Below are 24,720 nucleotides of genomic sequence, written 5' to 3'. Positions count from 1 at the left end.
TCTTTTAAATTCAGGTTTTGTGTACTTGCTTCTAGGAAACAAATTTTAATTTTTCGCTTTCTCAGCTTTTTTTCTTCATATGCTATCAAAGTCCTTTAAAAACGAGTTAACGGCAACTTTATTTTCGAAATTAGGACTCGACTTCCAGTAGAAATTATGCTATGTTTGAAGTAAAAAACTTCTTTAAAATAAAGTTTTGAAAAACATGTCCTATATTTGAACGATTTTTTGCTTTGTAGTCAAGATGCACAAAGACAACAAATTTAAAGACAATTTCATTAAATTTAAAGAATTTTTATGAATTATTAATGTCAAGTTGACCTTAGCCTATAAATTTTTTCTTTCATGTTAAGATACCCATTTTTAAGTCAAATCACTTAATTATAAGGACAATATGACTTCATTGAAAAGTTTATCGACTTTTGGACAAGGAAAATAACTTTATTTTAGAGAAATGCGTCTTCTATGCTAAGCAAAATTTGTATTCGTATTTTAAAGACATGAAATCTTTGACCTCACGACAATATTTTTTTCAGTGTAGGCAGATTAAGTATGAAATTCCCCAAAGCAGCTTCGTTCAACACTATTTTTTCACTATACTTAACAGTTTCATCTACACACAATCGAGATAAAGGGTGATACGGTCAAAATTTGGCCAAGGGAAAACGCGTGTAAATCGGTGAAATCGTTTATTTAAAAAATCAAATTAAATTTCTTTTTCAAGTTCAATTAGTATAAAATTCAGGAAAAATATTCAGTTAGGCTTTCGCTTGTCCAAATCCGAATTGCCGGGCCTCACGCTTGACACCTGCCATCAGATTTTGTACAGCCACCTTGTCCACCTTCTTCACCGCAGAAAGCCAGTTTGCCTTGAACTGCTGTTCGTCCTTAGCAGTTTTTTTGGTCTTCTTTAGGTTCCGCTTGACAATAGCCCAGTATTTCTCAATTGGGCGGAGCTCTGGCGTGTTGGGAGGGTTCTTGTCCTTGGGAACCACCTGCACGTTGTTGGCGGCGTACCACTCCATGGCCTTTTTACCGTAATGGCAAGATGCCAAATCCGGCCAAAACAGTACGGAACAACCGTGTTTCTTCAGGAAAGGCAGCAGACGTTTATTCAAACACTCTTTCACGTAAATTTCTTGGTTGACAGTCCCGGAAGCTATGAAAATGCTGCTTTTCAAGCCACAGGTACAGATGGCTTGCCAAACCAGATATTTCTTTACGAACTTTGACAGTTTTATGTGCTTGAAAATATCTGCTACCTTTCCCCTTCCTTTTGCCGTATAAAACTCCTGTCCAGGAAGCTGCTTATAGTCGGCTTTGACGTAGGTTTCGTCGTCCATTGCCACACAGTCAAACTTCGTCAGCATCGTCGTGAACAGCCTCCGGGATCGCGCTTTGGCCGTCGTATTGTGTTTATCATCGCGATTTGGAGTCACTACCTTCTTGTAAGTCGATAGTCCGGCTCGTTTTTTGGCTCGATGCACGGTTGTAGACGATACACCCAGCTTATTTGCGGCATCTCGGGGAGAGAGGTTAGGGTTTCGCTTGAAACTACCGGCAACTCTCTTTGTCGTCTCAGCGGCTTCCGGTTTTCGATTTCCCCCCGATCCAGACTTCCTGGCTGTCGACAAACGTTCCCCAAACACTTTAATTACATTTGTAACGGTTGATTTGGCAACTTTTAGCGATTTTGCCAGCTTTGCGTGCGAGTAGCTCGAATTTTCGCGATGCGCGAGCAAAATTTTGATACGCTGCTCTTCTTGCTTAGACGGCATTTTGACAACTGAAGAGTGAATTCCAAAATAAAAAAAAGAAGCAACATTCTACACACACACCTTCAAAATGAGGGGTGTTCAGGTTTTTTAAATGCAAAATTGAAAGAAATACGTCAAGTTTATATTGACCAAATTTTGACCGTATCACCCTTTATTATATTTATATCACTTGGTACACATAAAAATTTTTAAAGTATTTTACGAAAGTTATCCGAATCAATAACAAGAATAGAACGCACTGAATATGAAACTTGTTTATGCTACCCTATGTCTTTGTTTATAGATCAGATTAAGTATAAAGCTGTCATACGTGTATCCGAAATTACGAGTATTTCATAGTTGTTTAACTTTAAACAGGTGTCCTCAAATGGGGATAGAGATCGATAATGGGTTAACCGGAGAAGTTTACATTTTTCACTATTGCTGCATCTGAACACCTACAGTAAATAATCGCAAAATATCGTAGGGATAACCTCTCCACCATCCTTTTTTATTGTGAGTCCCACGGAACCTCATCGCTCAGGTATCGCTTCCGGTGTTATCACATGCAGAAGGGATAAATATAGCCCCGTTACACTTTAACTGTTCCTGACTGGTATACCAGCAAGATGACAGATATATCCCTACTCTGGAAAAAATGTTTGTTGACTATTTGCATCTTGACTACAAAGCAAAAAAGCGTTTAAAAATAGGGGACGTGTTTTACTGGAAGCATAGCATAGTTTCTCGACTTCAAGAGCCTAAATTTGAAGTTGTCTTTGACATGTTTTTAAAGAACTCTACACTCAAAAAAAAGTGAACTCTCTATTTCACTAAAGCCATATTAACTTTATATTAGTTCATAGAATCATTATGTTTGGAAAAAGTTTATTTTAGTCAAATAATTTTTTGCGTATGTTAGTTAAATGAACTAAAAAACGGGAAAAGGTTATACACAAATAAAGCATAAAGATTTCCTAATTTCGTATTTCTTACAAAATAGTTCATTATTTCTTTAAATTTGTAAATTTTACCAAAAATGTGTCCATCGTGAACTTCGTATGTCACTAAAGACATTCTTGCAATTTTGAACTCCAAGATTTCTCTTAAAACTACAAAATTTTCTTTAACTACTGAAAAAATTTAGTTATGTCTAATAAATTTTCTTGAATTTGTCGAAAAATATTTACTTATTTTTGCCATATCGGAGTGATGCCAGCGCTTGTAATACCGTTTAGTTAAAATTTTCTAAAAAAGTTCCAAATTTTCTAAAATTAATCGAAATTTATCTTTCCTCGTGGGTTCACTGTTTTTTCAGTGTAATAATACATGATGAAAAAAAAAACAGAAAATACAGATAAATTCAATTATGTCTTAAAGGTATTCTTACTTCAATTCACTACTTCTTTGTCTCGGAAATAATAACCAAATCTTTAGCAATCTTTAGCAATGTATCACGAAACTACCTATAGGTGTATAAAGAAATTAAAATCAACTTGATATTGTTTTTGCTCGAAGCCATTTTACCATTTACCTTTAATCCTGTAGATAACGGACGAAGATGCCGCTCAGGAAATTCGGGGTAATGCCGTGCATATAGCACGTCAACTGCAACGACCAAAGCGCCTTGATGATGACGATGACTATGATAACCTTAACGAGGGAAAATCCTGTGATTGGGAGGATGACACCGACAAGCATATGGTAAGGCGGTCGACCGTCTTTAAACTACACGAAAATCGAAATAAAAACCACTGCGACTACAGTGATTTACCTCGCAATTTCGAACGCAGATTTCTTGGTGATGGTAAGTGCACAGAGAAGGAAACAAAAATATTTTCCGAATAAATTAAATTTATCCTCTGCCCTTTGTTGCAGACGACATAAGCGTGAAACACATATCGATGAGTCGTAAATCACTAATGCTGTTGAATGAGTCACGTTTCGTAGCGAAGCGGCGTCTGACTCAGCAAACTCATCGCAATACGGATTTCAATAGAAACCCTATGCAAGGATATGATAATGCATCCTTCGATGATGGGAATGCATGATGCAATTTCTTCACATAATAGATATGGAGATGTAAACAAATTTATTTTAAACAAAATAAAATTAAGCAATTGTATTAAGAAACGATGCAGGATATTCGTTTGACAATAATTGCAGTCGTTATTTGTTTTAATTTAAATCGAACAAGTATATACGGCCGCAAGTTCGGCCAGGCCGAATCTTATGTACCCACCACCATGGATTGCGTAGAAACTTCTACGAAAGACTATCATCCACAATCGAATTACTTGGGTTGTGGTATCTTAAAACTTCTTAACATCGTTTTCTAAATTGTGATTTAGTCCATACATGGTATATATTAGACAAAAAAGTTATGTATAGTTAAGTCTACAAATAATTACGAATCGATATGGACTTTTTGTACGTAGAGAGCCAGAATTGAAACTTGATATGGACCAATTTTTGTGTGATTGGGGATCGATTTATCTGAGGGCCATATATAACTATAGACCGATATGGACCTAGTTAAGCATGGTTGTTAACGACCATATACTAGCACAATGTACCAAATTTCAACTCACTCGGATGAAATTTGCTCCTCCAAGAGGTTCCAAAACCAAATCTCGGGATCGGTTTATATGGGGCTATGTACGATTATGGACTAATATGGACCACTTTTGGCATGGTTGTTAAATATCATATACTACCACCACGTACCAAATTTCAAGCAGATCGGATGAATTTTGCTTCTCCAAAAGGCACCGGAGGTCAAATCTGGGGATCGGTTTATATGGGAGCTATATATAATTATGGACTGATAGGAACCAATTCCTGCATGGTTGTTGGATACCATATACTAACATCACGTATCAAATTCCAACCGAATGGGAAGAATTTTGCCCTTCCAAGGGGCTCTGGAGGTCAAATCTGGTGATCGGTTTATATGGGGCCTATATATAATTATGGACCGATATTGACCAACTTTTGCATGGGAGTTTGAGGCCATATATAAACACCACGTACCAAATTTCAACTGAATCAGATGAATTTTGGTCTTCCAAGAGGTTCCGGAGGTCAAATCTGGTGATCGGTTTATATGGGGGCTATATATAATTATGAACCGATGTGGACCAATTTTTGCATGGTTGTTAGAGACCATATACTAACATCACGTACCAAATTTCAGCCGGATCGGATGAAATTTGCTTCTCTTAGAGGCCTCGCAAGCCAAATCGGGGGATCGGTTTATATGGGGGCTATATATAATTATGGACCGATGTGGACCAATTTTTGCATGGTTGTTAGAGACCATATACTTACACCATGTACCAAATTTCAGCCGGATCGGATGAAATTTGCTTCTCTTAGAGGCCTCGCAAGCCAAATCGGGGGATCGGTTTATATGGGGACTATATATAATTATGGACCGATGTGGACCAATTTTTGCATGGTTGTTAGAGACCATATACTGATACCATGTACCAAATTTTATCCGGATCGGATGAAATTTGCTTCTCTTAGGGGCCTCGCAAGCCAAATCGGGGGATCGGTTTATATGGGGGCTATATATAATTATGGACCGATGTGGACCAATTTTTGCATGGTTGTTAGAGACCATATACTTACACCATGTACCAAATTTCAGCCGGATCGGATGAAATTTGCTTCTCTTAGAGGCCTCGCAAGCCAAATCGGGGGATCGGTTTATATGGGGACTATATATAATTATGGACCGATGTGGACCAATTTTTGCATGGTTGTTAGAGACCATATACTGATACCATGTACCAAATTTTATCCGGATCGGATGAAATTTGCTTCTCTTAGGGGCCTCGCAAGCCAAATCGGGGGATCGGTTTATATGGGGGCTATATATAATTATGGACCGATGTGGACCAATTTTTGCATGGTTGTTAGAGACCATATACTAACACCATGTACCAAATTTCAGCCGGATCGGATGAAATTTGCTTCTCTTAGAGGCCTCGCAAGCCAAATTTTGGGGTCCGTTTATATGGGGGCTATACGTAAAAGTGGACCGATATGGCCCATTTGCAATACCATCCGACCTACATCAATAACAACTACTTGTGCCAAGTTTCAAGTCGATAGCTTGTTTCGTTCGGAAGTTAGCGTGATTTCAACAGACGGACGGACGGACATGCTCAGATCGACTCAGAATTTCACCACGACCCAGAATATATATACTTTATGGGGTCTTAGAGCAATATTTCAATGTGTTACAAACGGAATGACAAAGTTAATATACCCCCCATCCTATAGTGGTGGGTATAAAAACATGTTGGTTTTCCCCAAAAGGAAATGTAACAAGTATATACAGCAGTAAGTTCGGCCGGGCCGAACCTTAAATACCCACCACCATGAACCAAATATTAGGGTTTCCTTTGAAATTTCAGTAGGGCTTGAGGACTTGGGGACACTTCCCGAAGATAAATTTAAAGATTTCACCTATGAGGACTATATCAGATTCTGGATTTATAAGAACCATTTTTGTTTGAGTTTTAGAGGAATCATTAACATCTCTTGTAAGTGTGCAAGAAAATTATAAAATAACGTCTTGATTTGAAATCTTAAATCTGTAGAAGTAAAATCTGGAAATTTTACATTGAGTTTCAAGCAATTTTCATGATCAGTGCGCCTTCTACATCCTCAAGAAGTGAAGTCGGTCTATATGGAGGCATTACGAAATGGACCGATAGAAACTTAATCCGATACACGTTTTTGTGAGTCTAAAATACCAGAATATTTACAATTTCAGGCAAGTCGGATAAAAACTACGGTTTCTACAAACCCAAGGAGTTAGATCGGGAGATCTTTCTTATGGGGGCTATACTAAAATATGGACCGATACTCACCGTTTTCGGCACACTTCTTTATGGCCCGAAAATACCTCTAGATTTCCAATTTCAGGCAAATTGGATAAAAACTTCAGATTCTAGAAGCCCAAGAAGTAAAATCGGGATATCGGTCTATATGGGGGTTATACCAAAACATGGACGGATACTCACCACTTGTGGCACACCTCTTTATAGTCCTAAAATACCTATAAATTTCCAATTTCAGGCAAATTGTATATAAACTACGTATTCTAGAAGCCCAAGAAGTAAAATCGGGAAATCGGTCTATATGGGGGCTATACCAAAATATGGACCGATACTCACCATTTTCGGCACACCTCTTTATGGTCCTAAAATACCTCTAGATTTCTAATTTTGGACAAATTGGATAAAAACTACGATTTCTATAAGCCCAAGACCCCACATCGGGAGGTCGTTTTATATGGGGACCATACCAAAACATGGGCCGATACTCACAATTTTTGGCACACGTATTTGTGGTCCTACAATACCTCTAGATTTCCAATTTCAGGTAAATTGAATAAAGACTGCGGTTTCTATAAGCCCAAGAAGTAAAATCGGGAGATCGGTCTATATGGGGGCTATACCAAAACATGGACCGATACTCACCATTTTTGGCACACCTCTTTATGGTCATAAAATACCTCTAGATTTCCAATTTCAGACAAATTGGATAAAAACTACGGTTTCTATAAGCCCAAGAAGTAAAATCGGGGGATCGGTCTATATGGGGGCTATACCAAAACATGGACCGATACTCACCATTTTTGGCACACCTCTTTATGGTCATAAAATACCTCTAGATTTCAAATTTCAGGCAAATTGGATAAAAACTACGATTTCTATAAGCCCAAGACCCCAAATCGGGAGGTCGGTTTATATGGGGACTATATCAAAACCTGGACCGATGTAGCCCATCTTCGAACTTGACCTGCCTGCAGACAAAAGACGAGTTTGTGCAAAATTTCAGCACGATTGCTTCATTATTGAAGACTGTAGCGTGATTACAACAGACAGACAGACAGACAGACGGACAGACGGACATCGTTATATCGTCTTAGAATTTCTCCCTGATCAAGAATATATATAATTTATATAGTCGGAAATCGATATTTCGATGCGTTACAAACGGAATGACAAACTTATTATACCCCCGTCACCATTCTATGGTGGTGGGTATAAAAACGTCCGAGATTTTTTATTTTCGTACATTTCTCAAAAATAATAAGAATGAACCAAATACGAGGGCAGTTCGGAAACTTCTTAGCCTAGCACAAAAAGCGCGGTATAAACAGAAAAAAACTCAAGTGTTTTATAAACGTCCATCTCTGTTATGAACACATGTTAAATTTTGTTTCGATCTGGCAACTTCTTCATATAGAAACAGGTGTTCAAAAAAGACGCATCCGCAATTTTTTTACAATGGAAAAATTAGAAATGCGTGCTGTCATTAAATATTTACATAAAAAAGGTTTATCGGGCAAGAAATTCATAATGATATGGTGAATGTGTTAGGTGAAAGTGCTCCTTCATATGCAACAGTAAAAAATTGGTTGCTGAATTTAAACGTGCATGATATGGTATTAAATGATCGACGAATAAAAGTGCGTGAAATTGCTAATATCATGGACATCTCAAATGATGGAGTCCATTTAATTTTGCATGAAAAAGCTTTCTGCAAAATTGGTGCCGCATTTGATAACAGTCGATCAAAAACGCATAAGAATGAACATTTCTCAAGCTTGTTTGGATCGTTTTAAGCGAAATAAAATGGATTTTAAGCGTCGTTTCATAACTGTTGATGAGACGTGGATCCACCACTATACTCCAGAGACAAAAGAACAATCCAAACAATGGACTGAAGCTGGAGGAAGTGATAAAAAAAGAAGGCAAAAATAATTCAATCGGCTGGTAAGGTTATGGCCACGGTTTTTTGGGACTTCAAAGGTATTTTATTGATTGACTATCTGCAAAAAGGTAAAACAATAAATTCAGAGTACTTTGCACCCACCTTATTATCCTGATTTAGCTCCCAGTGACTTTTACTTGTTCCCAAATTTAAAAAAAAAAAAATCCTTGCTGGCAAGCGCTTTACCTCAAATGAAGACGCAATTACAGTTGTAAACCACTATTTTGAAGACCTTGAGGAAAACTATTTTAATCAAGGGACAGAATTGCTAGAAAAGCGTTGGACTAGGTTAGGTTAGGTTAGGTTAGGTGGCAGCCCGGTGTATCAGGCTCACTTAGACTATTCAGTCCATTGTGATACCACATTGGTGAACTTCTCTCTTATCACTGAGTGCTGCCCGATTCCATGTTAAGCTCAATGACAAGGGACCTCCTTTTTATAGCCGAGCCCGAACGGCTTTCCACATTGCAGTGAAACCACTTAGAGAAGCTTTGAAACCCTCAGAAATGTCACCAGCATTACTGAGGTGGGTAATCCACCGCTGAAAAACTTTTTGGTGTTCGGTCGAAGCAGGAATCGAACCCACGACCTTATGTATGCAAGGCGGGCATGCTAACCATTGCACCACGGTGGCTCCCTAAAAGCGTTGGACTAAGTGTATTGAAGTTTCAGGAGATTATATTGAAAAATAAAATTATTTTTGAAAAACTAACTATTTCTCTTTCGTTGATAGGCTAAGAAGTTTCCGAACCGCCCTCGTAAGTTGCTGCCTAACGATTTTGTCCTCCTTTTACGATTTCAGTACCTACTAATATAAACAAGTATATACGGCCGTAAGTTCGGCCAGGCAGAATCTTATGTACCCTGCACCATGGATTGCATAATGTCATGCTGCATCTATTGCCTTTAGACATTTTAGCCAAACAGTCAGGTGCAACAACAAATTCCCAACAGTGAGGCGTGGTGTACACCAGGGCTGTGGAGTCGGAGCCGGAGTCGGAGTCTGAAGATTTTGCTCGACTCTGACTCCGGCCAAACAAAATTTGAAAAACACTTCATATCATTGTATATAAAGAAATATTTCGACAAATTAGATTCCATTAGAGTTTTTAATCGAACAACGAAAAACGAAGTACTGGATTTCAGGCTATTCTTATGGCCAGTTTCTCATCTTCCGTTTAATTTTAACCGGAGGATAGCCCTCCGCTTAGTAAAATTTTTGTATGGTATCAGCTGTTTTATCGACACGATAAATAATAACAAGACATTGAGAAACTGGCCCTTAGTGTATTTATATTGGTGAAATGTCACTGTGATATCAAAAGCAGGTTTTACTAGAATATGGTTTTATTAACATATTAAAATATCGATTTTTAGACTCTTGATACAAGTACAATTTTAAAGGAATATTGCAGTAGAACCTAACGTTCTGATTTTTTGGCAGGCATGTCGAGTTCGAAGATGGGTCATATCGGACAATTTTGTGATATAGCACCTACATATAAACCCATCTCCTATTTTTTTTAAGACATTTTCCCAGTCAGAAATGTTTAAAAGATTTGTCAGAAATTTTGAGTTATTTGAGATCCATAAATAAATGCGGAAATTTCCCGTCGGCCCAGATTTTGTATATGGAGATAATTACTTAAGAAATCTCCATATACACCCGATGTCCTTGGAAGCTGTAATTTTAAATTAAATCTCAGCCAACGTGCCACTCGAAATTCTTTACATTAAATTAATGTATGGTAGTGGTTATTTAAAATTCCGTTCGTCATAATTTATGGCAGTTTATGTTTTTTTTTTATATATCCGACACATTAAATTTTTAACATCTAAACTTTCTATCTGATTAGCCCGACATTTTGATTTTTGTGTATTTTTCTTTTTTATATAGATTTGTTTTTTTTATAAAATGCCTATATAGACCAATACCAGGAATTCTGGAAGACTAATTATTTTTTTAAATTTTGTGTTTTTATAAATGCATATTCTGGAGATTGTAGTTATCTACCCATATTTTGATGTGGTCTCTATATAGTCTTGAGTCGTATTCTAATTTATTGACCTGAAATTAAAATGCAGAGTTCTTTACATCCCTAAAATGCTGAGATTTGTCGTCGAGTCGTATCAAAAATTAAAATTAGAATTCTTTTGGACATATAAACACATAAGGCAAAATAGAATACTTATATCGGTCTATTTTTGGAATACTACACCTTACAATTACAATTGGAATACTGTTAAAATGAGATTTAAGTACACCACCTGGAGTCGACTCCGGAGTCGGAGTCGAGGCTAAGAAGAAATGCTGTAGTCGGAGTCGAGCAAAATTGACTCGACTCCACAGCCCTGGAACACAGACCCCGGGGAATAAAAGATATATAGATTTCTATACTGATGGCTCCAAATTGAATGGACAAGTGGGGTTCGGAGTATATTCTAAAGATCTGGAAATTCGAATGGCGAAAAGATTACCTAATCACTGTAGTGTTTTTCAGGCTGAAATATTGGCAATAAGAGAATAAGAGAGTGTTCCTTAACTCGAAAATGGCCATAGACTGCCGCAAATCTCTCAACGAGACGGCTGAGCAGTACAATATTCAGCTAATATGGGTGCCTGGCCATAGGAACATACCGGGGAACTGCGAAGCAAATGAGCTAGCAAGGCTAGGATCTACCTTACATATTCCAAGGGAACTATAATCTGTTGGTATGCCTCTGGCCTCCTACATGCTCTTACTGCGTGAGAAGGCTGTTATGATGGCCAATATTGGATGGGAGAATTGTAAGGGTTGTAACGACACCAAGCAAATATGGCCCCATTTAAACCTAAACCGCACACTAGATATGCTAGTGGGCTCCATGAAATAAGCCCCCAAGAAAAAAGGCCCCAAACTGGAAATGAAATAATGCCCCAAATTTTGGGTATTTAGTTCATAAGGAAATAAAGCCTCATTTTGAATATGCAATAAAACCCCACAACAATGAAATAAAGCCCAAAATTTTATGAAATTGGGCCCCATAGGGACTTATTTCATTTTATAAAGTAATATTTATTGCTGTTATAGAGAAAAAAATAAATTTATTCATGAATTTAATAAATATTTCAATATAATATTATATTTTGTATAAATAAAAAAATTCTCTATGAAAAATCCAATTTAATAATTGTATGAGAGCAATAAGTTTCAAGTAAAAACTTCCATGGTATCTTCAACGGGTTGGCGGCAGCAAGGACACTTGTAATTGTTTAAAGCTTTTGATAATGCTCCGCCATTAACTTTAAATTGCACTCCGAACAAATTTTCATATGTCTACAAGGTAGCATAACAATGTTTGAAGGTTTGTTGACGCAGATCACGCAATCGCTGTCGTTTAAAGTGCTAGAAGTCACTTCTTGGTTGTCGTCTTCCGAGTTTTCACAATCGGAATACTCTTCTTCCTCGAATAAGTTTTCCTCTGGTATCAATTTTACGCATATTTTGTTAGGTTCATACACCATTCGGGAAAGAAAATCGGTAACAGATATATCCCCATTTTCCAAAAGCCGGATTGCTTTCTCAATTTTGGAAGACTTATCAGCATCCTGTCTCTTCTTTCGTTTGCACAACGATCCACCGCTTTCAGAGAGCATTGAAAAATGGCAGCTTTTGAAAAATTCCTCATTACGAATTATGGCAACAAACTTAAAAAAATGTCCATTCTTATCTGCTAAACGTCCTAGTACTCCATTATATGCTTCTACAGCTGATGTTGTTCGTGTTTTTTGTTTATAAACTGAGAAAGAATTACCACCAATCTAGAAAATATTTTACATTCATTAGATTCATGTCACATATGGCAGATTAATTTCACATCGCAACTTACTTTTTGTATCCATTGTCTTTGGAAGTAGTTTAAAAATGGCGCAAAGACACATTGGCTGTCAATTAACATTATTTTGGACCTGATTGCAGAAAACGCTCCTTTTATTAAACCAGGGGGGAGTAAGGGAAGAGCCATTAGTTTATGATAAGCTGCAGACGCTTCTTTCGAAGATCGTATATACTTAACTAAAGCCTTTCTGCTTCTCATGTTACGCCTAACAGCTTGGCAAAAATGGAACCTAAATGAACAGTTTTGTTAGCACTCGAATAAATGATGTTGTTTATTTTTATTTGTATTGCATTAGTTATGTTCACTTTTTAAATTTAACCGAAAATTATAATACATGAGGGGAATTGCGGAATTGTTATGATTTTGTTCAAATGTAAAGGTTTCACAAAATTGCGAAGTAAAATAACAATTTGGTAGAGGTTTTAAAAGAATTACGAAAAAAATAGATTGTGCTCGAGTGGAAAGGTTGAAAAAAATTATTTTTTTCTTTTTTTAATTATTCTCATATTTAGAATATAAAAACAAAATATTTCATACGTACCAGCAACCAACATTTTGTGTTTTTGGAAAAACTATTTGTATTGCTTGCCTCATAGATTCTTCGTAATCAGTCACAATAATAGAAGGATCCATGTCGAAAATATTGTCCTTGATGTAGCGAAAGAGATCTTCGTATATTTGTTTTGTTTTTCTATCCATAAGAACAAAATATATTGGAAAAATCTAAAATAATTGGTTAATAATTTGATTGAATATTTAAGTGTATATTAACTTACTTCTTCGAAATATACAATATATATAACGAGCAATTGTTTGAAACATCCTTTTGGAACAATTTTAAATGTTGCATCAATTAGGAAGGTCCTTTGCTTCGGTGGAATATTCTCCTTAATTAATTCTATGGTTTTCAGCGATGAAAACAAACAAAACGAATATTTTTCTTCCATAATACATGCTGTGTAAAAAGGCCTGGGCATTGCCTCATCTTTTGTTATTCCAAATGATGTCCACACATTTTCTAAATTAAAAGCCTCAATAACTTGTAGAGCTGTCTTCGGAGAGGTTACAAAGTGCTTACTGACTATATATTGCAACCCTCTTTTGATTTTGGAGAATGCAATATTTTTGGTATCATCTTGAAAACTATTTAATATATTAATAAAAAAAAACATATTGCTTTAATATAATTATTCTACATTTCTTACCTATCGCAAGTTTTTTGAAAACAAGATCTTATGCTACTCATTGCTGTCATTTCTTTTCCTAGTGTTTGAGCACTATCTACACGGTTGAAAAAGACTGTTTTTCATATGTTTGGCTATAAACATTATATGTTTGGAACACAAATTTTTAAACACAATATTATTGAGTGCAAGCATATAATGTTCATAAACTAGCATAACATGTTTGGGACATATATGTTAATATGTTAGAACATATTATGTTTGGGACATAAAATGTTTTTAAATATAATATGCTTGGATGCAAACATATATTAATTTAGAAATAGCCTATAAACATATATGTGTATAGTAGCTTGGAGCGCTATTTAACAGGGAGCGATATTGAATTAAGTTGGTGGTTGTTGCTTGTTATTACAAAGTTAACATTTTATTTTTCCTTGGGCAATTGATCAGCTACTTCTTTGATCCTTACAAACTGTGTGGTCCGCTGCTCGAATCCCCGTCCGGCAAAAGGTAAAATTAAAATAAAAAAAATCATGCAATTGAATAATTTCTTCTACAATGTTTGTATTACAGAAAAAGGTGCTAAGAACTAAAAAATCTCGTGGAAGTGAGAAAGATGTGGGGGAATATACAATTGGGCAGAAACAAAATTTTGGGCATTCAGGTCGAAAACCTATGTTGTTAGCACCTATATTACCATAATTCATTATGATTGTAAATATATAAATAAATAAATAAAATTTTGAGCACAATATTGTTTGGGAGAATTTTTTTTAAGCATATAATATTTTTGGGTGCAAAATGCTTCCAAACATATTATATGTTCACATAATAACATATTGTTTTTTGGAAAACAACATTATTGAATTTGGATGCAAAAATACAAAATGTTTGGAAATTGACTACCCAAACATATATTGTTTAGACCAATATGCTTTCAAACATATTATATATTGGAAGAGATCAAACATATAAATGTTTGGGCAATAGCCAAAAATGTATATGCTTGAAGCAAAATATGTTTGGGAGTATATGTTACAGAAGCGATTTTTTGTGAGCGTGTAGGCAATCTGCTTTTATTTTATTTAGTGCCTTCAATTCTTTATAATACTTTTCTTCGTCATCGTGGTTATGTTCCACAAATTTTTGTGCACGGACACAGTTTCCATCGGACGTTACATTAATTCTAGATTTTACACTCTTTTTGTCTACACTCATATTTAGTTACACCTTTGTAAAATGATTTCTTGCGATAAATAATTTTTTCCTCAAATACGTAAAGGAGTTCACTTCCACTTCTTTTTCCCGGGAATATTTCGTAATTCATATTGAGTATTTGTTTACTACGCGACGTTTAGAATGAAACTGAATAGTCAATCAATGTTTACAATGAATTGCAAGCATTCATTTAAATACAAGGTAGTTGTAACGGTACCAGTCTACGCATTTAGTAAAGTTGTTAGTTTTAACAAAATGAAATAATGCCCCACAAAGAAATCGTTGGGGGTTTCCTTCATCAATGAATTACGGTGTTTTTTCATAATGAAACAACACCCCAAAAAAAAACGAAACAATACCCCAAATTACGTTGTTTTTGTTTTCAATATAAAGGTTTGGGGCTTTGTTTCATTTCCGTTTTGGGGCCTTATTTCTTGGGGGCTTATTTCATGGAGCCGTCATGATGTGGAGGAACATGAATCAATTAAACACCTCTTGTGTGTGTCCTGCTTTTTGTGTAAGGTGTAAGCGAATTTTAGGAGCATATAGCTTTAGATTACTGGCGGACCTGGAAAACGTTAACTTAAGCAGTTTGTTAATGTTTTTGGAGCAATCTGGTTGGTTCAACAAAAGTAAATAATAGAGAAGGTTGAGTGGTTAAGTCTAGAAGTGCCCATATGTAATAGGTACTTTTAGTTAAATGTGGTATCACAATGAATAGTCTAAGTGAGTCTTAAATTTAATCGGGTTGCCACTTTAACCTAACCTAACCTAACCATGGATTGCGTAGAAACTTCTACGAAAGACTGTCATCCACAATCGAAATACTTGGGTTGTGGTATCTTAAAACTTCTTTACATCGGTTTCTAAATTGTGATTTAGCCCATACGTGGTATATATTAGACAAAAAATTTATGTATAGGTAAGTCTACAAATAATTACGAATCGACATGGACTTTTTCACGGTACATAGAGAGCCATAATTGAAATATGGGGGTCGCTTATATAGGGGATATATAGAATTATGAACGTGATATGGACCAATTTTTGTGTGATTGGGAATCGATTTATCTGAGGGCTATATATAACTATAGACCGATATGGACCTAGTTGGGCATGGTTGTTAACGGCCATATACTAGCACAATGTACCAAATTTCAACAGACAGACAGTTAGCGTGATTTCAACAGACGGACGGACGGACATGCACAGATCGACTCAGAATTTCACCACGACCCAGAATATATATACTTTATGGAGTATTAGAGCAATATTTCGATGTGTTACAAACGGAATGACAAAGTTAATATACCCCCATCCTATGGTGGAGGGTATAAAAATCATAAACCAATTTTTTCACAAAAGGTTAGCGTCACTGAATGTTACTTGATAGTTGAAGATTCCAAAATGAAGACGAATAAAGGGGTTGTTATTCTGTTGGTTCTTTCTTTCTTTATACACTACCACGAGCATTGATAGACTTTTGTTTGCTATTTGTGTTTAATAATTTTCAAAAAACGAAAATTGTTCTCACTAATTTAAAATAACAAGTATTTTATATATTTTATTTGTTATTTAATGTATTATTTTACTATATTATTTTTTAACAATCTCGCCGTATACCACAACAACACGATTCCAACTAAAAAAACAACCCACGCGCAAACATATCGATTACAGGTAGATAAAAGAAATATAGGAAAATTTCCTATATTCTAACGAGTGTGTTCACCTTAAGTTTTATAAGGATTGAATAGTTCTTAGTACTTAGTTAACTAAAATATTTTTTTATGCTAAGTGTTATTCGTATGTATGATAAGCTTTCTATAATAAAGGAAGTCAGAATTATCATTTCATAAGAAATTTTACTAATTTTGCGGAAACTTGGGTTTAGTTCGGTTTTTGTTTATTTTTACGAATGCTTTGTTATCGGGGAATAAAATATTCTTGGTCAGTAGTAAATTCTTATACCCAGCGAAGAAAACAGTATTAGTAAAATTCCATGCCTTATTCTAGTTAATGAACTATTCCTAACTGCTTTCAGTTTAGGATTTTTTTTTACTGAAACAAGTAAATTTTATTATTTCACACAAAAATTTAACTTAATGCAAATAAAATGGCTAAACTACATTGATGAACATTTTTTCCTTTAGTTTCGAAGGCTCTTTTTTTCTGGTTGAATCCTCTATTGCCCACACAGTACCTGTTTTAGCAGATTCTTGTGCTATTAAAACTGTAAAGCTTGTTACTTTTAATTTGCTAATGTTCATAGATAAAAATAAGTTTGAGAACCAATACTTTTGTTGGAAAACCAATAACACAATTTGTTAATTTTCCTGCAACAAACTAATTTGTACTTTTAATAACCATTATTACAAAAAAGTTGTTAGCAATCGTTACCATCAGAAGGCAACAAATAATTTGTGTTCTCAATAACATAATTTGTAGGTAGTTTGTTGAGCATCCAACAAAACAAAATATTTGTTGTTGAACGTTAGGTTCACCCAGAAAAAAAGTGACCACTTCTTTAAGTTAAAATGAACTCATTGTAAAGAAAGTTGAACTTCGTATAGCGCCAAAGACATTTTTATTTGTTTGAACGATGTGATTTTCGTAGAAATTAGGTAGAATGCATTCCATATATTAGTTAACATTTTCCTATATTTATGTACCACTATACTACAGAATGAAAAAATTTAACTGAATTGAATTCATATAAGCAATGATTTTATTGAACTTTTTTCATTCAATTGGAAAAATCTTACATATTTGTGGTAAACTTCAAAATTAGAACTGCTTACCTTCGTTTTTACATACAGTTTTATTTATTTATATAGACATTTTTTCTTCAATAAAAGACATGTTTTATTAATATATTAAATATATTTATTAAGAACTAAAAGCATCGACTGGCCTTGAAATATTAGCTTATTATTCCACTATTTCCAATTTCCATGTAAAGTTACCAACTGTAAAACGTAATTATTTTCTGCTTCTTGTTCCCTTCACTTTTAATAAGATGCTGCGTAAGGATTTTGTCCTCCTTTTACAATTTCAATACCTACAAAAAAATCATAAACCAATTTTTTCACAAAAGGTTAGCGTCACTGTATGAATGTTACCTGATAATTGATTTCAAAATGAAGACGAATGAAGGGGTTGTTGTTCTGTCGCTGTTTTCTTTCTTTATACACCATCACGAACATTGATAGACTTATTGTTTGTTATTTATATTCAATAATTTTGAAAAAAAGACAAATGTTCACACTAATTTAAAATAAATATTTAATTTGTTATTTCTTATATTATTTTACTACACTGAAAAAACAGTGAACCCTTTTCCATTGCAAAATGAACTAAACTGTAGTAATATTGACCATGATTTAGCCCTTAAGATTTTTTTCATTTTGTCTAGTTTATAATTCTCTTAAATTTTAGTTCATCTATAACATTGTATTTTAGTTCATTTTTACAACACCATAAGATTTATATACCCCTACCAAGTTAAAAAGTCAATATTATTTTGGTTTAATTGCTTATTTTGTGGGAAACCCGATAATAAAAATTGGTTTACAGTATCTTTAAAATTTCGACAACTAAACTATTTTTAAATCAATCCTTCCACAGTACAGATAAATTAAATAATTAAAGGAACAACAAATCGTTTTACTATTATGAAAATGTTCATACATTTAAATTAAACTTTCTTTAAGCAAAAGTATTTTATTATAAAAACTTATGATGAAAGTTCTTAATACAATGTTTTTTGTGAATACGTGGAACAGAGAGTAGTTCATTTGAACTCGCTGTTTGGACATTTTGACTTTTCCTTGTTTTATTCATCGTAGGTAATTTTTTCACATATCTTGCTGGAAAAAAATGGAAGCAATAATGAAATATAATTTTTTAATCCTTCATTTTAGCTTGTAACTTACGATATTTAGGGGCATTTTATCAAATGGTGTAAGGAATTCAACTTTTCTTTGGAGAACGTATCTCATAAAATTTGTACCTGAAACAATTAGAGAAATAATGAAGTATTCTATATAAACTCATAAAACTGTGTTGTTATCGATGTGAAGGATATAATAAAATAAATATTCTAGTTGAAAGAAAGACAAAGTTTTAATATAAAACTTACCAATTCTCTATTAAATTGTACGCTGAGGGGAAATATAAAAAGTTGTCCAAATTTATTTGGGTTACTCTGAAATTAAATATATATTTTTTACATTAATTAAAATTATTAAATAGTTTTCCAAAAAATCTAATGAAAAAAATAATAATATGCATAAAAATATTATGGTTAACCCTAGACAGGCATCATTCGTCAAAATGACGACACGTAATTTCATTTTCGATTTAAAATGCATTTTAGTCTATTGGGAAATGGTAAATTTAAGTTATACTAATTCGACCGTTTTACGAATTTTTGTGTTATACTACTTAAAACCAAATTGAATAAGAAAATAAATTCAAGTTTGGTTCACTTTTTCGCTCACGATGAAAATTATAGCGTCTTAAAATGAGCCGTAGTCAAAATGACGAAGGATGACGTTAATGTACAAAAAATAAGGATGACTGTACAGCGTTAAAAGAAAGTTAAGGAATCCTTACCAATTCACTATTAAGTTACAAGCAAATGAGTACAAAATTTTTTTAAAATTTTTAAGGGGTTATTCTGAAATGAGCACAAAAAATTTTTCCAAATTTTTAAGGGGTTATTCTGAAATTAATTATTTGTTTTTTACATTAAAAATATAATATTGGTTTCCAAAAAATTTGATTAAAGAAATACTAACATAAGGTATTAAAAACCTGTAGTTTTTTGATGATAAAAAGGTCATAAAAACGTAAATATTCTAGTTGAAAGAAAGCCAATTTTTAGCAAAACTTACCAATTCTCTATTTTTTAAATTTATTTGTATCCATCTGGAGTTGCTCTGAAATTAAATATTGCTTTTACAACAAAGAAAAACATTAAACTGGTTTGCAAAAAAAAATAATTAACAAATAATAATATACATAAAAAATATTCTTTTTAAAAGAAAGCCATATTAAAAACATACTTACCAATTTATGACTAAACTGTACGCTGAGATATAACAAAAATTTTCCAAATTCATCTGGAATTGAATATTAATTTTTTTAAAGTGAATAATGAAAATTTCAATACACCTTCAATTTCAACATATTTTACTAAATATTCTTAATAACTTTTTTCTAAACTACCGATAAAATATTAATAACTTTCATTTAAAAGGTTTAATAAACAAACACCAATATATGTCTCAAAAATCCAAAATATTCCATGCCTTTATATTCCCTTGTTGCATACCTGCTTAAAAGATGCAACAACCCACGCCAACGCCAACTGTACAACTGAAGCATGTCAAACAAAACCAAGCAAAGCCAAAACATCCCTACAACAACAAAAACACATGTGCCTTTATTGAAAACAACACCTCATCCAGCCAAAAACCATAAACGAATAACAAACACACACACACAAACCACTAAATGAACAAAAATAAAAACAACCCCACGCTCATGTATACACAACAAAACTCAAGTAACATCATCTTTACATTAATCACATTCCACTATGCCGATAAAGATCTCTGTACTATGCATTAGTTCATCGCATCTGCTGACAATTTACTGTAAGAATAATATTCGTAAAGGCACACCAGTTTATGAACGATGAAACGTTTAACTTAAAAATTGCAAAATTTTCATGAAATGTTATCTACCATTTTTGACGAAAATGTCTATAAATTTAATTACATGTGAACTAAAAATATTTCATTGGGTAATTTTTTACCAACAATTATTAACTATAGGAATTGTCAGTAAGAAATTGCTATCCACTTTCAAGTTCATTTTTCGTAAAAAAATATTTTCTCATAGAAAAAAATCTTATAGTAAATTGCACTTATTATTTAGAAAATTCTTTACATTTCACAAGTAGTTTTATAGCATGACAAATGAATTTTTAACTACCAGTTGAGAAATTTTTTAAGGAAAATTCCATCGTATTTTGTAGGCCATGAACTAAACGATTGCTACTTAGAATTTGTAAAATTTCCTTTCGAGTAGTTAATTTTCGTTGAAGATACGAAAAATGAACTAAAATTCTGGAAAATTCTTGTAATAAATTACTGTAAAAATCTTCTTAAATTTACGAGACACTTTTTTTTCTGTGTATATTATTTCTTAACAATTTCTCCGTATACCATAACAACGCGATTCCAACTAAAAAAACAACCCACGCGCAAACATATCGATGACTGCACTGAAAAAAAAGCATACTCGGTTCCAAAGATTTTGTCTTTACTTTAAAAAATTTGGTATTGATTCCGAGCCAAAGAAGCGGAGAATACAAGTAAGTATACTTTTAAGACACAATTCTCTTTTAAATTTAGGTTTTGTGTACTTGCTTCTAGGAACCAAATTTTAATTTTTCGCTTTCTCAGCTTTTTTCTTCATATGCTATCAAAGTCCTTTAAAAACAAGTTAACGACGTCTTTATTTTCCAAATTAGGACTCGACTTCCAGTAGAAATTATGCTATGTTTGAAGTAAAAAACTTCTTTAAAATAAAGTTTTGAAAAACATGTCCTATATTTGAACGATTTTTTGCTTTGTAGTCAAGATGCAAAAAGACAACAAATTCAAAGACAATTTCATTAAATTTAAAGATTTTTTCTGAATTATTAAAGTCAAGTTGACCTTAGCCTATAAATTTTTTCTTTCATGTTAAGATACCCATTTTTAAGTCAAATCACTTAATTATAAGGACAATACGACTTCATTGAAAAGTTTATCGACTTTTGGACAAGGAAAATAACTTTATTTTAGAGAAATGCGTCTTCTACGCTAAGCAAAATTTGTATTCGTATTTTAAAGACATGAAATCTTTGACCTCACGACAATATTTTTTTCAGTGTGGTATCGATTACAGGTAGATAAAAGAAATATAGGAAAATTTCCTATATTCTAACAATTGTGTTTCCTTAAGTTTTGAAAGGATTGAAAACTTCTTAGTACGAATGAACTAAAATATATTTCTATGCCAAGTGTTATTCGTATGTATGATAAGCTTTCTATAATAAAGGAAGTCAGTGTTATCGTTTTATAAGAAATTTTACAAAATTTGAGGAAACTTGGTTTTAGTTCGTTTTTTGTTTATTTTTACGAATGCTTTGTTATCAGTGAATAAAATTTTCTTGTTCAGTTGTAAATTCTTATACCCAGCGAAGAAAACAGTATTAGTAAAATTCCATGCCTTATTCTAGTTAATGAGCTATTCCTAACTGCTTTCAGTTTAGGATTTTTTTATTGAAACAAGTAAATTTTATTATTTCACACAAAAATTTAACTTAATGGAAATAAAATGGCTAAACTAAATTGATAAAAATTTTTTCCTTTAGTTTCGAAGGCACTTTTTTCTGGGTGCAGGCCTGCCAATAACATTTTAAGAAAAATCGTCACTTTTTCCCGAAAAAATCGTCATAATCGGCATTTGCTTTTTAAAAATCGTAAAAAAATCGGAAATTTAAATAATATTAAAATAAAACATATGTTTTGGCTAAAAACAAAACAAAGGTATTCAATTCATATAAATACACACAATTCTATTATATTTAGTAAATTTTTCTATTACGCATTCTGAGTAAGCCATATCCGAAAAGTACGCGAAACCATCCACTAACTATTTGCATATTCTAAATTTCAGCTTCTAAACATTAGAAACCATAAATACATTCAGATTTTATATCCTATCCCACATAGTGGGATACTTTGATCTGTAAAAAATGTGCCTACCAGAAATATTGATTATACACTAGAGGTGTGCACGTGACACGAAATTGTCGTGACTCACGCTCATGGCAACGGCGCACAGACAGGTATCTTACCAATCTACCTCTACCCCCAAATGTTAGCCAATTATTTTTTTACGCCTCACCGAGTATTTTTTTAACATTGTGCTTCATAAATTTACTTCAAATAATTATTGCCGCCCAGATCGTTAAAATACCCCTCTGTGCGGCGTGAGTGTGTGTGAACGTGATTAACGAACCCAAATGTCGTGCGTGAGTCACGAAAATATTATCTTCTTGAGTGTGCGCGAGTAAAGATTTACGCTCACAAAAAAAAATTCCGGTCACCAACAAAACGCTTAAGAGTTAAATTCATTTACAATTTTAGTGACACCTTCGATGTGAAGGGTGTAATAACAGACACGTCGCTAAGGCAAATTACTCAAAAAATTGTTCGTGAGTCACGGCATTTTTCGTGAGTCACGATATTTTTCGTGAGTCACGACATTTTCGTGCGTGAGTGTGTGTGAGTACAAATTTTCGTTTCTTGAGTGTATGTGAGCGTGAGTCCTACCAAACAATATCGTGCGTGAGTAAGATTTTTCCGTCGTGAGTGTGCGTGAGCGTGAGTAAACTATTACTCACGTGCACATCTCTATTATACACTCCATAAAACATACTGATCGACTCGGAATCACCTCCTGAGACGATCTTTTCGTATTCGTCCCTTCATTGGTCGGTCTGTCTATGTATTGTTCGCAGGATTCCGGTCGCAATTATTTTGATGAAACTTGGTTCAGTGCTTTTTTGGCACAAGGACGAATGCTATTGAATTTGGAAAAAATCTGATCAAATTTAGATATAGCCCCCACATATATCGCCCGATTTCAACAAATGAGGTCGTATTAAGCCTATTTACTAACCGGCCGTCTTCAAATTTAATACAATATTATTAAGCACCCTTAAAGTAAGCAAAATTTCTTCGAAATCGGTTAAGATTTCGAAAATCGTCAAAATGACGATAAATCGGCAAAATTGGCAGCCCTGGCTTATACTCATTTTCTTCTAACGGTATTCCTCCCATACTTCTTTTAGCTTTCGTACATATTCTCAGCGATGTGCGCGTAACCAGTCTTGTAGCAGTCAACTATTTTCGCAACAAAACAATTTGTTGTAAATTCAGAATATTTCTATTGTTTCCTCTGTCAGCATCTACAAACACATTTCAACAACAAATGCCTCATATTCAATAGACAAATTTGTTGAGCATCAGCAGATTTTACCAGGGATCCGGAGCGGTCCATTTTTTTCGCTCCGCTCCGCTCCCGCTCCGGAGAAAAAAAAACCGCTCCGAGAAAAAAAAAATCGCTCCGCTCCGCTCCGCTCCACGCTCCGCTCCTCTTCGAGAAAATTATAGTACAAACATTGTATTATTTGTTCAATTGAGTTTTATTTTATTTAGAAAAATCGGGCGGTACATATATGGGAGCTATAGCTAAATCTGAACCGATTTCGATGATTTTTTGCACATATAGTTAGTGCTATAGAAGATTACATTTCGCCAACTTTGAGTAAGATCGGTTGATAAATAAGGGTTTTATGACCTAATTTGACAAAATCGGGCGATACATGTATATGGGACCTATATCTAAATCTGAACCGATTTCGATGAAATTTTCAGACTTGAAGGGTGATACAGAAGATTATTTTGTGCTAAATTTGACGACGATCGGTTAGTAAAAAAGTGCAACGTGACCCCATTTGTCGAAATCGGGCAATACATATATATGGGAGCTATATCTAAATTTGATCCGATTTCTTCCAAATTCAATAGCGTTCGTCCTTGTGCCCAAAAAAACTCCCTGTACCAAATTTCATCAAAATCGGTTAATAATTGCGACCGAAATCCTGTGAACAACAAATACATGGACAGACGGACGGACGCCAAGCGCTAGATCGACTCAGGAGGTGATTCTGAGTCGATCGGTATATATTTTATGGGGTCTAAAATCAATATTTCTTGTAGGCACATTTTTTGGCAGATCAAACTTGTTATACC

At 34.0% G+C, this 24,720-nt stretch overlaps 2 protein-coding genes across 3 annotated transcripts in view; one reads left to right on the top strand and one right to left on the bottom strand.

Moving 5' to 3' along the window:
- Positions 1-3,917, top strand: part of Chs2 (Chitin synthase 2) — a 180,179-nt gene extending 176,262 nt beyond the window's left edge. For both annotated transcript variants that reach the window (XM_075304778.1, XM_075304777.1), the window contains 2 exons: positions 3,306-3,564; positions 3,636-3,917. In XM_075304778.1, coding sequence (XP_075160893.1) covers positions 3,306-3,564; positions 3,636-3,808 — 432 coding nt within the window. In that variant the 3' untranslated portion in view covers positions 3,809-3,917. The remainder of the gene's footprint in view (positions 1-3,305; positions 3,565-3,635) is intronic.
- Positions 3,918-11,620: 7,703 nt separating this feature from the next.
- Positions 11,621-13,151, bottom strand: LOC142236118 (uncharacterized). Its single transcript, XM_075307377.1, has 3 exons — positions 12,976-13,151; positions 12,426-12,663; positions 11,621-12,357 (listed from the first exon to the last, which is right to left on the bottom strand). The coding sequence occupies exons 1-3, from the start codon at positions 13,131-13,133 to the stop codon at positions 11,809-11,811; spliced, it is 945 nt and encodes a 314-aa protein (XP_075163492.1). The 5' UTR covers positions 13,134-13,151; the 3' UTR covers positions 11,621-11,808.
- Positions 13,152-24,720: the final 11,569 nt, after the last annotated feature.

The sequence above is a fragment of the Haematobia irritans genome, chromosome 4, assembly GCF_050003625.1.
Source record: "Haematobia irritans isolate KBUSLIRL chromosome 4, ASM5000362v1, whole genome shotgun sequence".
NCBI classification, from domain to species: Eukaryota; Metazoa; Arthropoda; class Insecta; order Diptera; family Muscidae; genus Haematobia; species Haematobia irritans.
The sequence above is the reverse complement of the archived record's forward strand: the minus strand, read 5'-3'. Positions and strand labels throughout refer to the sequence as shown.

Bases quoted from the DNA above. Each gene is read 5' to 3' on its own strand.
- LOC142236118 (XM_075307377.1), bottom strand. From the start codon at position 13,133: ATGGATAGAAAAACAAAACAAATATACGAAGATCTCTTTCGCTACATC. The intron at 12,664-12,975 runs GTACGTATGAAA...CTGTTCATTTAG, and splicing joins ACACAAAATGTTGGTTGCTG to GTTCCATTTTTGCCAAGCTG. The intron at 12,358-12,425 runs GTAAGTTGCGAT...AATATTTTCTAG, and splicing joins AAAGACAATGGATACAAAAA to ATTGGTGGTAATTCTTTCTC.